The 17,975-nt window shown below is 28.3% G+C and overlaps 2 protein-coding genes across 2 annotated transcripts; both read left to right on the plus strand.

Annotated features, from left to right (window-relative positions):
- Positions 1 to 3,409: 3,409 nt before the first annotated feature.
- VNE69_04006 (E3 ubiquitin-protein ligase) lies at positions 3,410 to 4,678 on the plus strand (the record flags this gene model as incomplete). The annotated part of the gene is made up of 1 exon (XM_065473250.1): positions 3,410 to 4,678. One exon carries the CDS (start codon positions 3,410 to 3,412, stop codon positions 4,676 to 4,678), a length of 1,269 nt encoding a protein of 422 aa, XP_065329322.1.
- An 11,276-nt stretch (positions 4,679 to 15,954) lies between these two features.
- Positions 15,955 to 17,628, plus strand: VNE69_04007 (uncharacterized protein; the record flags this gene model as incomplete). Its single annotated transcript, XM_065473251.1, has 1 exon — positions 15,955 to 17,628. One exon carries the CDS (start codon positions 15,955 to 15,957, stop codon positions 17,626 to 17,628), a length of 1,674 nt encoding a protein of 557 aa, XP_065329323.1.
- Positions 17,629 to 17,975: the final 347 nt, after the last annotated feature.

Below are 17,975 nucleotides of genomic sequence, written 5' to 3' on the forward strand. Positions count from 1 at the left end.
AAAATGGTCTTAGAAATATCTAATTTTAACATAGTTTATGAAAAATATATTATTTAAACCAATTTAATAATGTTTTCTAATAAACTATGAGTTAAATAGAAGTCTAAATTTGTAAAAATATGTTTTAACCTATTGCTTTCTTTGTCATTACATTTAATTTTTGCTAAAGATAAACATGTTTATACACAGTTTATGTTTTTTAAAACAGATTCTTAGTTTGGTAGTATATTTATTAGTCTTGTTTTTTAGGTTTTTATTGGTTTTTCTAGACAAACAAAGTAAAAATAATGTTATATTTATGCTCTTTTAAGAATTATTGAATCGTATAGAATGTCAATTTATTAATATATGTTATATTTTAGCTCCAAAAGTACCATATTACAAGTTTGGAAAATTCTTTAATTCTTTATAAATATTCATTTATAACAGCAAATGAACCTTATATAATATTGTTTATATAGAGATTTCGTTGTTATACATTGCAATGTACAATAAAGATAAATCTTGATCAATAAGTGGAAGAAGGAAATTTTTAAAAAAAACGAAAAAAAAAACAAAAAAACAATTGTTTTATTTTTGGTAAATATGCTATTTTATTACAACTTTATTTTTTTGACTTTTGCTCCTTCACATTTTTTCCGCTTCGAATTTCGAAAAAAGGGATATTTTTTAAAAATTCTTAATTTATATTGGTAAGGGGGGGGATAAAGTGAAAATGCTCCGTTTTTATGTTTACTTTTAAGCTATAACAATACTAATAAACATTTTTGAAACATATAAACTAGCCTCTAATTAATTTTAATCAAAAATATATGAATTTTTAACACTACAACATTTATGATTTTTTTAAAAAATTTATTACAAGAAAATATCACCGACAAAGTTCAATGAGCTTTGAGTATATTGTTATAAAAAGGCATAAAAATGATAGTTTAATACTTATAATTTATTTAGGCACACAATTGATTTTATTCTTTTAAAGTGTTGGTTGAATTTACATATTTTACTAATATATTTTATTATTTAAAATAATTATATTAACGAACCAATTTTAATTTATTATTAGACTTTTTTTACGAATTTGTTATTGTTATTACTAGATTTACTTTTGATTTTAACAATCTGACTTTAAAAAGTTATTAATAGCAGAAAACGCAAATCTTTTATTTTTATATTAATTTAACATATCATATTAAGATTTAAATTAATTTTCTGAAATAAATATTATATTAAAAAAAGACCCCAATGTATTGGAATTTTTTTATGTATTTTGTTATGGAATATTGTTGGCTGTCTTTATTTGTTGAATATAAAGAAAATTGTACATGTGATGTATATATAGGTGTTACAAGCTATGCTAGCCGTCTAAAAAGCTTACAAATTACACTTCTCAAGGACGAATATTTTAAAACTGATGCCCGAAATATGAGTGAATTTATGGATAATGTGCAACTATCAATGACAAGTAATGGAAGCAACTTACTTTTAGTAAATAAAGAGGAATATGATGAAATTAGAGCAGCGGCATCAAACTTTAATTGCTACGATTCTGTAATAAAATTTATTGAAAGTGAGAAATATTTTAAAGGTACAATTAACTTGATGGATGGAAGAAATTTTTTTTTTGGAATTGTATTAGAAAGAGCGAATGTTGGACCTAAATCTCTTACATATACACAATTATTTGATTTTGATGGTAAATTACGATATGAAGAGCTATGCATACAAAGGTTTTCAGATTATAAAGATAATTTAAAGAGTACTAACACAACTGAACATCATAATATTAGTTTAAGAAGACAAAAAAGATTGAATAAAAAATTCAGGAACACTCAATTTGATAATAACAGTCAGAATAAAGAGCTTGAAAATGATCATAAGAAGACAGAACAGAATGATAAAAATCAAGGTAACCCTGTATCTGATTATAATCTTGATAACAAAAATTTTGATAAGAACCTAAATAACTTGAGACTGGATACTAATCTTTTGAACGAAAAAAAAGATAAGAATCTAAAAAATGTAGAGCCTAATGATAAAAACGAGAATACGGAACTCGATAAAAATTATAAAGAGACGGAGCAAGAAAAAAATCAATTATAACGATGTGGGTTAAAAGACGATCCCAACGACAGTAATATTAAACCTTTAGTATATTATCTATTTTTGTTTTATTTCATTATAATTTTTTGTTATTTTCATATTTGTGTAAAAAAAGAATAGGTATGGTTTTGTTAATTGCTTTGACTTTTCTGTATGTTACTAGCTAAAAACTTGTTACAGAGTGAGTTATAAATTAGTAAATTTTGATTAAAATTATAATTTTTTATGTGAAAAAGTAATAAAAATGAATAATATAAATCCAAAACTATAGTCTTCTGACTATAGACGCCTTCGAATTTCATGTATTAATCAGTTCACAAAATCTTTTACAATCAATTAGGCGTAAAAATATACTTGATGTCATATTTGAAAAATCATATAAAGAATATATAGTAGGAAAGCAACTATTTAAAGGCGTAAATTAGATCTACTCAATCATATATTAGTAAAAAAGAGAAGATAAAAAATTAGCTTAGTATTATATGAACGAAAATTTATTGATTTAATTTTCAGATTGAAATTGATTAAACAAATTACGTCTTCTAATTCATAAAAAATATCCGTAATAGAAAATTATAATTATAATTTTATATACTTTGTGATACAATTGTTAGATCCTTAAAATTATAGTGATTGGTTTTGATTGTAAAAAAAAATTTCACATGCTAACTGTCAAACTTGAATATAAACCCTTAAAATATCCACTCGTTCTAGCGGATTCGTATAAAATTATAATTACGAAAAAGTGTATTGTGGGAGCCTAATTGTTCCATAGATGGGACTTTGCTAAATTTCGAATAAAACTCTAAAAGGATTTTACTATAATTATTTTTATTTTATTTATTATTGGTTATGGCATTCATACTGCCTTTCTTTATTCCTCTTTGTTCAATCATTGTCGTATCCTTCAAAGACAAACTTTCTTTTATATTCAAATTTTGTTTTATTTGCTGTTAACACTTTCATATACATTGGCATACTTACGAATGCAAAGTATTCATACAACCTTCGTTTGTTTGTGTGACTCGTTTTGACAGGCTACTTGAGATGCATAACATGTTTTTGAACATATGTGACATTGATGTTTATGACGTGTGACCGGTTGATGCAGCTATGTACAAAACACAATTACAAATTTTTGCTTTTAATTCCATTAAAAAAATTTCTTATAATCTTGCACAATATTTTAACAGATAAAATATTATTTTTTTTAATCTTATCAAATTAAACTAGTGTAAACTTATTATATTTTTTTATCTTTTAATTAAATAAAATCATTTGTTTTGTTTTAAAAAAAATTTCCCCCATGAACGCAATAGTATTTGCCAAAATTCTACTAGCTTTTGCGCTAACGGGACTATTATTTTTCCTCTTACAATTATTTAAATATTATATTAGAGAGTTGAAACAACACAACGATGCACGAGACAATGATTGTGAAATGTTTTTAAAAGAAAAAAGGTTTTATCAAGAAATAAAAAGTAAGTATCCTACAACTCAATCAAAAAAATTTAAAATTTACGTAGATCGTAACAATGTTTTAAAATCATCTTTTGATCAAATTATGAAATTAAGAAGTTCGGATCTGCTGCCAAACAATAATATTATAATAAGTTTTAAAAATGAAGAAGGCATTGATCAAGGTGCAATTACCAGAGAATGGATTACTTTAATATTATCTATAATTTTTTCGCCAGAAATTAAATTATTTTATTCACCAGGTGATGATGTAACTAAGATGATTCCAGGATGTACGCATGTGACAAATGTTGATAAATTGATATATTACAGATTTTTAGGTAGAATACTGGGAAGAATGCTTGTGAGCAAAGTGAATGCAAATGTTTCCTTTCATGAAATAGTATGGAAGCATATGCTTGAAATACCAATCAATATGTCTGATTTTGAAAAGTTAGACTTGGTGTTATATAAAAATTTGTTGTCTTTAAGAGAACACTCTGAAAATCTTCAGGAACTAAAACTTACATTTGAAATAGAAGATGTCGAATTAATTCAAAACGGTAAAAATATTATAGTCGATGAATCAAATTTAGATTTATATATTGAGGAATATCTAAAGCATAAATACATAAGTAAAATAAAAATACAATGTGATGAAATTAAATTAGGAATTAATGATGTTATTCCGGGTGGATTAATAAATAAATTTACGTATGATCATTTAAAATCACTTTTCTGTGGTTTAGATAATATAGATGTAGCAGATTGGATTAAAAATACACGATATGATGGTTTTACTATAAATGACCAAATAATTATATGGTTTTGGGAAATTATAAAAAATTTTACTGAAGATGAAAAAAAATTACTATTACATTTCGTGACGGGATCTAATAGATTGCCCATGAGAGGATTTAGGGACCTTTCTGGTTCTGGAGTATATCTAGGTAGATTTACAATACGAAAAATAGAGTCTGATAATGATAAAAAATTTCCGATTGTAAAATCTTGCTTAAATATGTTATTACTTCCTGAATATTCAAGCAAGGAAGTATTAAAAGAAAAAATTCTATACGCAATTCATAACTGTGCAGAGGGATTTGCACTTAGGTAAACATTGTCAAGTAGAACCATTAACAGATAAAAATTTAGCAATAAATATTTTCTGTATTTTTATAAAAAAAAATTTTCCTAATAAATTCCCCAAAAACAATTATTATTTTACTTATACATTTTATTCAATTTATTTAGCAATAATATAAAATTAAAGAATATATACCGTATTTATCTACCTTTACTGTGAAGGCAAAAATAGGCGATTTTATTGGACATTACTTTGAAAATTTTATTACAGTCAATAACTTTGACTTTATAAAAGATATTTTTCAATTAAAAAAACAATACTTCTTTTAAACAGAAAACAACTGGCGTGAACAAAGTGCTAGCAACAACGAGGATCGTAAAATTGGAGAACGATTATGAATGTAGAATTACTATGTCTTTTGTTAGAATTTTTGTGTAAAAATAGGGTTATAAATCTGTAAGATAAATTTTTTAAATAAATACCATTAACTTAATTTGTTTAACAAAAACATAAATGTCTTCAACAACCCATTACCTTATATGATATCTTAAGAAACATTTCCTTTATGCATCAAATTTAGTTTTAATAAATTTAACCTCTTTAATTACATGTGAAAAATTACATGGAGATGAATATTGATAATATAAACATTTTATGTGTTTTCAAATTAATGAAAGTTTTCTCTATTAAAGGATAAAAATAACATTGAAAGAGGAGTAAGGGGAAACATGAGACTAAAAGAATATAAACTTATCATCATAACAATAATATCAACTAAAATAACAATGAAATTAATTACATTTAATTCTGCTCTATCAATTTTAGAACCATGCCCAGATTCAGTTATACAGGACTATCGCCTCGTGCCTTGATGACTAAGCATCCATAAATTTTTTTTGGACATATTCTTCTTAAAATTTTAAGTTTCTTTATAAGAGTTCTCTTTTAGGTAGTCTTTGCTTATACAAAATTTATATTAAAAATACCTGTGAATTCAATAAAAACTATATTGTAAATGTATGATAATTTTGACGTAATGGTTTGTTTGATAATGCCGATATACTTGAAAACAACCCCCAAATAAATCATATCTTTTATAATTATTAATGTTGTAATATTGTCTATAATTGCAATATACTGTCACTCGAAGATGAGTTTTATGCACTGAAGAACGAATAATAATAGATACGATGGTTATTTTTTTCTAATATTTCGGAAAACTGAAAGCACTCAATGAACAAATTATCACTGTTTAGCTTTTTATAATTATATTTTAAACATCTGTACTATTCAATAATATATAATACATTTATTTATTTAGTATGATATTTATGTAATAGCTTTATCCAATTCTATTTTTTAGTAAAAGGTGGGAAACACCTTATATAATACCAGAGGACTTGTAGAGTTGCTTATTCAACTAATTCTATAAGATTATAAATTACAAAACCTTCAGATAACCCCCCATGATGCATCAAGCTTCGCCATATCCAATAGACTTTGACTCAAAAAAAATTTCCATCTATCACAAATTGTGTCTTGAGTTACCTCGTAGCTGATAATTTTAGAAGGCATGATTAGAATAAAAGAAATGATATATTATTTTTTAGCCCAAAGGTCGATACTTAAATCAGCATCGATACACGATCAATACACCTCACAGCATAAGTCCAGCATTTTATTAAGTTTTGTCGACCATCAGTGTCAAACTAGTTTAAGGCACAGTGTTACAAAATCCAGTAGGAAGGGCCCTATGATTTGTATTGCGCTACTTCGTCTAGTCTCTTTGTTAGCTATAAAAATTATTTTTAGATTGAATCAGAAATGCTCCAACTAGGCCGTAGCCATAAGATACTTTTATGCATATAAATACAAGGGGGATACTCTTTAGGGCTTGAGGTCGTTTCTACACCAAATGAAAAAACTCTTAGGGCTGGGCATACATCAAATTATGTTAAATCAACATAATGATTAAATCTACGTTGCCATCATCTAAGCTCGACCAACTGCACTTAGATGTAGAAACATTTTGGTGTATGGGATTCGAAACAGCTATGTTTAATGAAAGCATTGCCTTCGACCATTGTGAAAGTGCACCTATTTTTTGATATGATTCTCTAATTAAAATAGAAAAAATTAGAAAGATTAAATAGATGAATGTGGTATTAACTACATCTACATCTTTTTTTTTCTGATAGAATTTCTTTTATAAGTTTTAAATTTTTTCTCCTTCATATTTAAAAAATATTTTATTTTAGACCAATCCACCTTTTTGCAAATAGAATAAGACAATTTGACAAATCCCGCACAATAATAGCTCCTTTTATAAGAACATTAGAGGGAGTTGAGACAAATATAACAGAAAAAACATAAGGAAGTTCGAAATCTAATACTACCTGGAAGCATACATTAGTCTAGTACTGAAAACACTCTAGAGGTCATCTATTTGAAACGAAAAGGAACGGACGAAGAGGAAGCAGAAGACAAAGAAGTGGAAAGAGCTGTAAGAGCACTAGAAAATAAAACGAACCTAAAAAGTGGTGATGCCGAAGGAGAAAAAAGATGAATATTTGAATTGAAAAAACGAAAATAATATCACAGAAATTATAGTCTGTTTGATTTGAATTCTGTGAGCGATATCGTGACAAGCTGAGCTACAAATATATAATTTATAGAAAAAAATTAATTAATTAACTATTTATTATTTTTACCAAACAGAATGTATAAACAAAAACTTGGGTTACAATCAACTAAAAGCCAAGGGTCAGACATTAAAGTGTTAATGCTTAAGAGTTTACTTTAGAACAAGCCGAATTTCGAGAGCAGCTAGATGTACAAGGGCGCCATTTACAAAAGAATCTTATTTTATAAAGTATATAGTTGAGTATTCTTCTTAATGTTGGTACATGACCGTTTGGAACTCGCTTTGAGAAAATGAACCCGCTTTGAAAATTTTAAAAAAAAGGAAAAATAAAAAAAACTTATAAAAAAGAGACTTGATGATTTATTTAAAATAATGAAAGAAGACGATTTATCCGTTGATTTTTAAGGATTTGGAAAGCTCAGAGGAACTTTAACCGGTACTCATAGTGTTCGTCCTGGTTTATTCCATGTCTATATCATATATTTTTTTTTAGAAATGAGCTAAAACTAATTAAATTATTTGCTATTGGGTCTCAGAATCGCTAGGATTTACAGCGTTGATGGTATGATTCACAGTTCTTTGCATCATCCTTAGCTTGTCTAATGTGGTCTCATATCCTCCCATTGATCAAGATCATAATAGAAACAGGGTATACATTATCCCGTATTGCCTCAAGAAAAAAGCAGTATTTCTATAGTTACAGAAACGAGCAAGGCGTGCGCCGATTCAATCACATGTTACTATAATACATTTTCTTTGTTTTCCATGTATAATTGTATTTTATTTCTAAAAAGCTCATCTGCCCCGACAAACATTGTTTTTGCCAATTTTGTTATTTTTTAAAAAGGGCCCTTTAAAATTTCAAAGCGGGTTCCAAACGGCCATGCCTGAAATATAAAAGAAATTCGTGTTTGATAAAGGTTGAGATAAAAGAGAAACGAAGCAACCAGCAATGAATTTATTAATAAGAAAGTTATAAAATGTGTGGTAATTTTTAACACATTATTATATTTTTATTTATTTTCCACCAAATAAATTTTAAAAAAAATATGTTGTTATAGATTTTCTTTTTATGTTACCCCGGCCACCTTAAAAGAAAAAAAGGAGTCTTTGAGAACGAACGTCGAAAATAAATATAGTAACGACCAAAAATATTTTAGGGAGGAGCACTATCGAGTGTTATTTACAAAAAAAAACCGCTCCACTGGTGGTAATACCACAAAATGCTATTAAAGAAATAGTATTGTTCAAATAAAACAGGACAGAGAAAAAAATTACTGACCACTCTAAATATAAAATTATTGCGGACAATTGAACAAACTATCTGAAAAGTGTTAGTGTATTAAATGTTTATTTTTCTCCAGAACTCAAACTCTTCGGAGTTGTTCTTTTTATGTTTGTAGAGAAAAAATTATTCATTTTTCTTCTAAGGAACAATTCGAAAGGAAGAAATTATATATAAAATAGCCTTCTTCTAGTTTCCACATTGATTTAGCACTACTTAGACGCAGTCGGAAGGCAGTAATCGTGGTTTTATATCGTTCGTTCATTAATATACCCTTTGTTTTTGTTTATTGTGAGAGAAAAATTTTCTAAGTCTTTTTCTACCATAAACCAACTCTTAAAAGTAATCCAATCAAATATAGAACAACTTAACGCATCTTACATTTTAAACCTTTTATATAGCAAATGGAAATTTTTAATAATATTGAAAAGGTTAAAAATTAAAATATAAGTGAGTCTAGATTACCACAATATTTTTATTTTACTTTTTCAACAAAAGAATTGTCTAGAATTTATTTTCCTCTAAATATTTTTTTATTCTAAAACACGAAAATGCAGAGGAGTAATTCAAACTGCACAATCAATCGTTGTATCCCCAAAGGAGAAAATAATGCTCACGCAGACAATTTAAGTATATATCATATTATTTTAACAATATTCTAACATACGTAGAAGCATCATAGAATGCTATCTGAGGAATGGCCTACACCAACGTAATACCTCAATAAGCACAAATTAATTAAATATTTGGCTGTAAATTAAAATTTAAAGTAGTTAGTAAATCCTAATCCCATCTTACTCTACCTTTTTGACATCACTTTATGGACAAAAAAATAAACATTAATCTATTCTCAAAGGAAGAATTAAATATGCCTTTCCCCCCGTCTAAAAGGTATAAGTTATTGCTTACCTTTCAGACTTAGTTTTTTATAATAATTATTACTCTCGATAATCCAGCTTCTAATTGTTCTCTATGTAGATTTAGAATTTCAATTTGATGGAAAAATAATAGGATCTCTTTTTTGATCAAATTATATCTTGTTGAAGTATTCTTTCTTCTAAAAGTACAAATTAAAAATTAAATACAAAAAACAATTAAGCACCAGCTTCACGTCTATAAAATTTTAGAGCTGATGCTGTCCATACATAAATATATATAAATCGATCAATTTTTTGTTAAAGATAATAATACAAAATATAGTGCAAAAAATGATGGTTTAACCAATTACATCTTAAAATTTCACATTTTATAAATATTTATCAACTATCATTCTTATTAAGTCACAATTTTCCGTCCTAGATTTCACCTCTTTATTAATAAAATCGTAAAAAATATAATAAATAGATTTACATATATCATAATCGAATTAGTTTAAAAAACGGAAAGAAGGGCATTTAAATATTTTAAAGAAGTTACAGGGTTTTGCATTTTTATAGTCCAACTTTTGCATTTTTATAGTCCCACTTTTGAAAAAAAATAACAAAAAAACCAAAATTTGATACAATGAACAATCAAGAAATTATGTGTAAATAATATACAACCTCATTTAATTAGATAAACTCGTTTTTCTGCCTTGCCATTTCTAGCCATCTTACCATATTAGTGTAGAATCCATTACACGAAAGGCTAAACTCATTGTTCAGCACCTGCTCCAAATCTGTTTCTACTGTATTATTTGAGTTTCGTATAGCACAAAACCTCGATTTTATCATAGAAAAAAATTCTTCAATAGGATTAAGTTGTGGGGAATATGGAGGCAAAAAAAACATAAGATATGCCCAATTCTCTTAGATTATCCAAAACTTCTCTTAAATGATGAAATTTAGCATTATCCATTATTAAAATTTTTTTAGGATTTATTTGGAAAAAATATACAAGATGCCTTTCAATAAATTCGACGAATAGAGCAAAATTATATGCGCCCCTTTTCATTTCGTATGTTATAATATATGATTTTGAAATCACGCAAAGACAACTTAAATTTTTGCCTCGATTTGCGGGGACTGTTTTAAATGCTTTTTTATTTTTATAAGAAACCCCATAATGCCTTGTAGTATGGGGATTAAATCCAGTTTCATCCAAAAAAATCAAATTTTCTAGTGAATACCCCGATATTTCCATGGCATATTCGGCTCTTTTATCAATTTTGTTTGCGAATTACGCTCTGCAGGAATTAGAGATAGTCTTTTTCTTGTAATTGTGGTATCCCACATGTCAAACATATCATTTTTGACATTTCTTGATTTGTTTACCCCGTAAACAAACAATAAAAAACTATAAAAGAAAATTCCATACTTAGGGGTTTGGAAGATATTTGAAATAAACATTATAGGTTTAACTTATCTTTATTGGAGTTGTACTTCCGCAGGAGGTACGACATATTGAATTCAATAAGAGAGTACAAACATCATGAACTCCAACCCACGCGAGGAAAGAAATCGCAGGACACAACTCTAAAACTCAAGAAGCAAAAGTAGTCTCTATAAGAATTAATACAGGTGAAGTGGACCTAGGAATCACCAAAAATGTAGAAATGATTGACGATATCTACGAAATCGATCTACTAGGATGGTTTAAGAAAATTGAAGAAATTTTCCAAAGGAATCAATGGAACGAAGAGACAAAAAAGCTATTTTTATTCGATCTCATTGAAGATCAGATTATAGACAAAGCCAATTTGAAAGATAACTACGAAGAAAACAAGAACTACATCATTTCACAGGTGTTCTCACAGAAAAGAGTCGAGAACTTAATAGTAGAACTGGATAATCTAAAACAAACTGACTACATTTTCTTTGATAACTACATAAACGAAATCATGAAACGAGTAACCATCTACAGTAAGGTATCTAATTGCAGCCAGAAGGAATACGAACGAAGATCAAAGGAATCCATTTACAGAGGACTTGGCTTAGAAACGGTAAGATACCTTGAGGAACAAAACCTCGAAACACTACTTGAAATCATACCAGCCCTGAAAAGAATGGAAGAAAACATCATAACAAGATTTAACATACCGAGGAAGATAAACAACATCTCAGGTATAAGATTCATGAAAAAGTGGTGTAAAGTCCACAAAACTCTGGGACATACAACGAGAGATTGCGGTCAAAGCAACGAAACAAATCGATCAAATATTAGCAAAGTTAAAAACGAAAAATTTAACCTCAACAAGAAGGCATTAGCTCCCGATACCAACTTGAACCTAAAGAATACAACGAGGAAGATTTCAGAACCCAGAGAAAATAAAAACTCTTTAAACTACGTTATTTTAGAAAATCCTACTATTGTCGAACAACTCGACATTCCACTCATAATCAATAAGAAACACGAGTCAACAGGAACTCTAGACTGTGGAGCAGGATTAAACTTCATCAAAGCAGACCTCGTAGAACAATGGAATCTTACCACCAGAGAAAGTAAAGAGATCCAGGTAATGTTTGGAAATAAATCAAACGAAACCACCAGTACGTTAATAGAATTAGAATTACAGCTGAAGGAAAAAAACGAAACATGTAAAATAGAATTATATCTATTACAAAACTTACCGGTTAATATCTTACTCGGCAGAGACTTTATATCGAGAAATGAAATTATACTTGACTTTACAAGAAGGAAAATAATTTGGAACAACTCAACCATGAGTATGAAAACTAATCAAGAAGAAACAGAATTCCAAAAACCTTTGAAAACGCTCATTACAAAAGATGAAGCAAGATTACATAAAATCATAGATGACTTTAAAAGCAAAATTAAAGAAAGCGACCCAATAAACACAGATCAAGTCAAATTACAAGTGTCTAAAAACAACATAAAGCTTAAGAAAATTAATTACGCAGTACCTTCAAACTACAAAGAAGACGCAATACTAGAAATAGAACTACTATTGGACTCTAATATAATCGAGGAATGCAACGAAAGGAACACCAGCCCCGCTTTCTTTAAGAAAAAGAAAAACGGCAAGATTAGACTAGTAATAGACTACAGAGAAATTAATAACTTTATCGAAGACGAAGTAGAAATAATTCCAAAGATGGACGATATCATTTATCAAATCGGAAAAAGCGAAGTAATAAGCAAATTGGACCTGACGAATGGATTTAACCAATTACTCCTAACAGAAGAAAGCAGGAAATGGACAGCATTCTCTATATTCGGCAAAACATTCAGATACAAAAGACTCCCTTTCGGATTAAAAAATGGCCCCAAAGCATTCCAGAAAACAATGAACAAAATACTCTTCGGGATCAAAAATATATCGGTATACATAGACGACATAATTATAGCCACGAAGGACTACGAGTCTCATCTGAACACACTAAAGAATTATTTACAAGGCTACAGAAGCACAACGTAATTGTAAACTTCGCTAAATCAGAATTCTGCACCAAAGACACAGAAATTCTAGGAACAAGAATCTTTAACGGTAAAATGTACCCTCTCACTAAAGACAGTAAACTAATCGAAAACATGAAATGTAAAACCAAAAAATATCTACAGAAAATAATAGGAATATTCAATTGGTATAGGAAATACATCCCAAATTTAAGCTTAGAAATTTTAAATTTAACAGAAAAACTAAAAGGGAAAGAACAGATAGTTAAACTAACTAAAGAAGACAATTCAACGATAAATAAGCTAATAGACAAACTAAAGAATAAAAGCTACCTAGTACTACCAGACTATAACAAAAAATTTACACTACACTGCGACACCTCAGAACTCGGAATGGGAGCAGTATTATCAAAGGAACACGGAATAATACTAAATATAAGCATGAAGTTCAACAAAACAGAAAGAAACTACACAATAGTAGAGAAAGAATACTTCGCGATAGTCTACGCAATGGACAAATGTAGAAACATTATACTTGGAAATTATGTCGAAATACACACGGATAATAGGAACTGCCTTTTTAAAAGCAAAATAAGCAGAAGAATAGAAAGATGGGACGCGATGATGCTAGAATACAACTACAGTATAAAACAAATAGCTGGTGAAGACAACACCGTAGCAGATCATCTATCAAGATGTTTCAGAACAGAAAAAGCTAAGTACGAAAACGATCTAATAAATACAATAGAATTATATGCAGAGAAAATATCTACAAAAAAATTCGGGACAAAAAACTGGAAAAAGAACAAAGATGATAAAATAATAACTAAAAACTCCGAATCCGAAAACTTCCTAAAAAAGATACATGAAATTGCTGGTCACCCAGGAATAGTCGTATTGAACAAAAATTTATCTCCCTTTTACAGCATCAACGGAATAAAAAGCAAGATAATTAATGTAACAAAAAACTGCAAAATATGCAACCTAAACAAGAAAGAAAAAGTAAAAATTCAGAAATTACAAATAACCTCCGATAAAATGTACGGAACGATTGCAATGGACATATTTGGACCATTTGAACTCGAAAATTTCATCCATGAAGATATTCATCACAAGGCATATTATCTGTCCATAACAGATGTCTATTCAAGAGTCTCAAGGGTATACCTACTGTATAACATCACGGAAAATACCATAATAAAATGTATAGATAAATGGATACAAGAATTCCAACAGCCGGAAAAAAATTATCATGGACAATGGCACACAATTCTCAGGCGAAAAACTAAGAGAAAAATACGGAAACTGTAGGGGAATTAAACTTATAAACACCCCAATATATCATCCACAAAGTAACGGAATGGCTGAAAGACAAAACAGCATAATAGCTGAGTGCTTAAGAATGAATAGATCTAATAACATCAGAGAAACAACAAATAAAATCAACATCAAGCTAAACGTCAATTATAAAAGAACAATCGGATGCTCACCATTCGAACTGGAGAAAAAATACAGTTTTTTTGACCCATTCAAAAGGCAAACCACCAACAAAGAGCCTAAAAATAAAACAACTCCCATTATACCAAACCTTAAAAATGATAAAAAATTACAAATAAACGAAAAAGTATTTATTAAAGAATTCAACGCCGGTAAGATGGATGAACAGTATAAAGGACCATACACAATCAAAGAAATTGTAAACAAGGGAATCTGGGCCAGAGTGAACGAAGGAGGAAATTGGATCCACATAAAAGACATTAAAAGAAGTGGGTAGGATGTGGTATCCCACATGTCAAACATATCATTTTTGACATTTCTTGATTTGTTTACCCCGTAAACAAACAATAAAAAACTATAAAAGAAAATTCCATACTTAGGGGTATGGAAGATATAAGAAATAAACATTGTAGGTGTAACTTATCTTTATTGGAGTTGTACTTCCGCAGGAGGTACGACAGTAACATTAAGATATTTCAACTTTCGAGAAATAGTAGACAAAGACATTGAAACATTTGCTAAAGAATTTAGTTCTTCTTTGATTTCACTAAGAGTCTTGTCATTACTACGTACAATTATGTTTTTTAGCACAAGGTCGGATGGCTTTAATACACTAGAAGATGATACTTTGATACGATTTATTGTACTTGTAGAACAAATGGGTTCTCCCTCTAACATTTTCCTATGTATTTTCCAAACTGTTTTATAACTTAAATCTAATGTAGTAGCTATATTATTTAATGTCAATATTTTGTTTTTTATATGTTTTTCAATAAGTTTTAAGACATCTGGAGTGACTGTAGATCTTGGTTTTCTAGGCATTAGGGGGGGTTTTTTCAAAAAAAAAGGCCTTCAGAAATAAAAAAAAATGGACTATAAAAATGCAAAAGTTGGACTATAAAAATGCAAAAGTTGGACTATAAAAAATGCAAAAGTTGGACTATAAAAATGCAAAAGTTGGACTATAAAAATGCAAAAGTTGGACTATAAAAAATGCAAACCCCTGTAAACACCCCGCTCAAATGTACCAAAAAATGATTTATTGTAATTTCTTTTATAAAATTTCAATCATTGAAAATTTTCATTATTCTCATGTATATTCTAGAAATTAAAAAAAAATTATTTTCGCTATCATCTGATTTATTTTTTTTATGATGTCAGATAATAAAGTATATTATATTTATAAAAAAAAGTAGAAAAGTCTAGATTAAATTGCATGTTATTTAAAATGGCTTTTCTTTTATATTTTTAAAACAATGGTTGAGTTAATCATGCTGATCGAGGGAACTTGTGCAAAAATAGTCTGGTATAAATAAAAAGAGTAATCATTGGTGCCTAGATCACAACAAATCTAATTCCAGTTCATAATATAGTCTATACTTGTTTATTATTCTTTTTTGACGATTTGTAAAATTTTAAGAATTTTTATAAAAAATAAAAATTAGTAGCCCCAAATATGAAACTCTTGAAAATATTCTCTTCGACTATGTTTATACAAGCTTTTATGCTTCTATACACTAATATTAATAAAACAATGGGGAAATGATGCAGAAGGGAGACTATTTGAAATTTGATATTAATAAAAAATATGCCAAGGTGTCTATTTCTCCTTGTGGTGGGTTATTAAAAAATGTAATATATTTTATAGAAAAAGATGATGCTACAAATAAAAGTGACTTAGATTTTAACATAGATTGTGAAAAAGGAGATGCTACAAATAAAGGGGACTTATATTTTAGCATAGAATGTACGAACAAAACCATAGATCATATTATAAACGACTATGAAAAGAAATTAATTGAGATGTTAGATCTTGACAGCTTAGAACTAATTGTCCTTACATACAGAGAAAATGATTTGGACGCGTGTGTTAGTCCTGATGAATGTATTACCATGAGAAAAATTATAGAAGAAATCAGAATGCTAAACATAAGTTTTAGAAACCAAAACCATAAAAATCTTTTGTATATTTGTGAAGAAAAATCTCATATACAAGAAATTTTCAAGAAAAAAGTGATAAGCCAATATAGCTACGATGATATGGAATGTTTCCCTGGATTTGGTCTTAAACTTGTTGTAAATTCGACTGGTGATACAGATCGTGTTATATTGAGATTATTTATAGAAAATGTCTATTATTTTTTCGAATTTCCTATAAGAGAATTTAAGGAGTTCATGTGTCCTTCAATAGTACATAAATTAGACTCAACTGATGCAATACTATTGAAATGTCTTACTTTTTTTGATTTATTTGTTGAAAATTCGACTTTACGGGATTACGATATTTGCAGTTTCCATACAGATGAAAATATTGATAATTACAATGAAACAGATATTATAGCTAATTTAGACTTGGCTTCTACATCAATTGAATATTTTATGCTTTTTCAACAGAGTTTGGAGGAATTTGAAACGAAAACAGAAGAACAACATTTAGCAGAAATACAGAAAAGCTATATAAAAATTTCTGAGATTCTCGATATGAAAATTTACAAGGAAATTGAAATATTTTATCTTTTATTAAAAAAATACAATAAGGTAAAATTTGTCATACAGAGAATTTTGAACACGTCCGTTATGAGTATTAATAGATTATTTACATATATATTATTTATTGAAAAATTAATAGACAGATGTGATATTAATTTATTAATTGAAAATGTTGAAGTAAATGAAATTAAAAAAGAAGAACTTATTGATTCCATTGTTAAAAAACTATCGGAGTGTAGCACATACGATTTGTATTGTATTAAAATTTGTCTATTTATCGAAGCAGAAATATTTATTAATTTAGTTCCTGCAAGTAAAGATTTCTTATTTTCAACCCTAAGAGATATTGGAAATCATATTGAAGATAATAACCATATTAAAAAATGTAGAACCTTTACAGACTGCAATAATATTGATTTGATTAAAACATTTAAAGAAATAAATCTAAGGTCGAATAAAAAACATGATGACTGCATCATATATAATTTCTGTGCTATAGTATCATTATTTACAGGATCAAAAATAAATTTCGTATTTAATTACGAGACAAAAAAATATGAAGAGTTTAATAAAAGTCACATTATAAACATGTTGAAATTTGACAGAGAAATGGTAGAAGGGAACAATGAAAAAATCAAAGCAATGCTAATAGGAAAAAATGGAAAGAATAAAACCATGGATAACAGCAAAAAGAAATTTTATAAAAAATCGGCTTGTACAATAATTTAATACAGAAATTCATAAGTTTGTTTATTAACTTCTTCTTTCCAAAAATAAATAAAATTTTCTCTAATTTTTTTATACATATTGTCAAGGAACAGATCTCCAGTGGCCCCGAGATTGCCCTGGAGACCAGAGAATACTATCCTTTAAATATTCTCTTTCTTTTTCCAATAATGTTTTGAAGGGAAAATGTACATTTTTTTCGCCTAAAAAAATAAAAGAAATTCATGCCCCCAAGGGGTTGTCAATTAATGTCAAGCGCCCAGGGCGCACGTGCGCCCAGCCCGCACAAAAACGAAGTTTTTGCCGGGTTCGAGCGCAGTGAGAACAATTTTTTTTTTCCGATGGAAAAT

The sequence above is a fragment of the Vairimorpha necatrix genome, chromosome 4, assembly GCF_036630325.1.
Source record: "Vairimorpha necatrix chromosome 4, complete sequence".
In the NCBI taxonomy this organism is placed as follows: domain Eukaryota; kingdom Fungi; phylum Microsporidia; family Nosematidae; genus Vairimorpha; species Vairimorpha necatrix.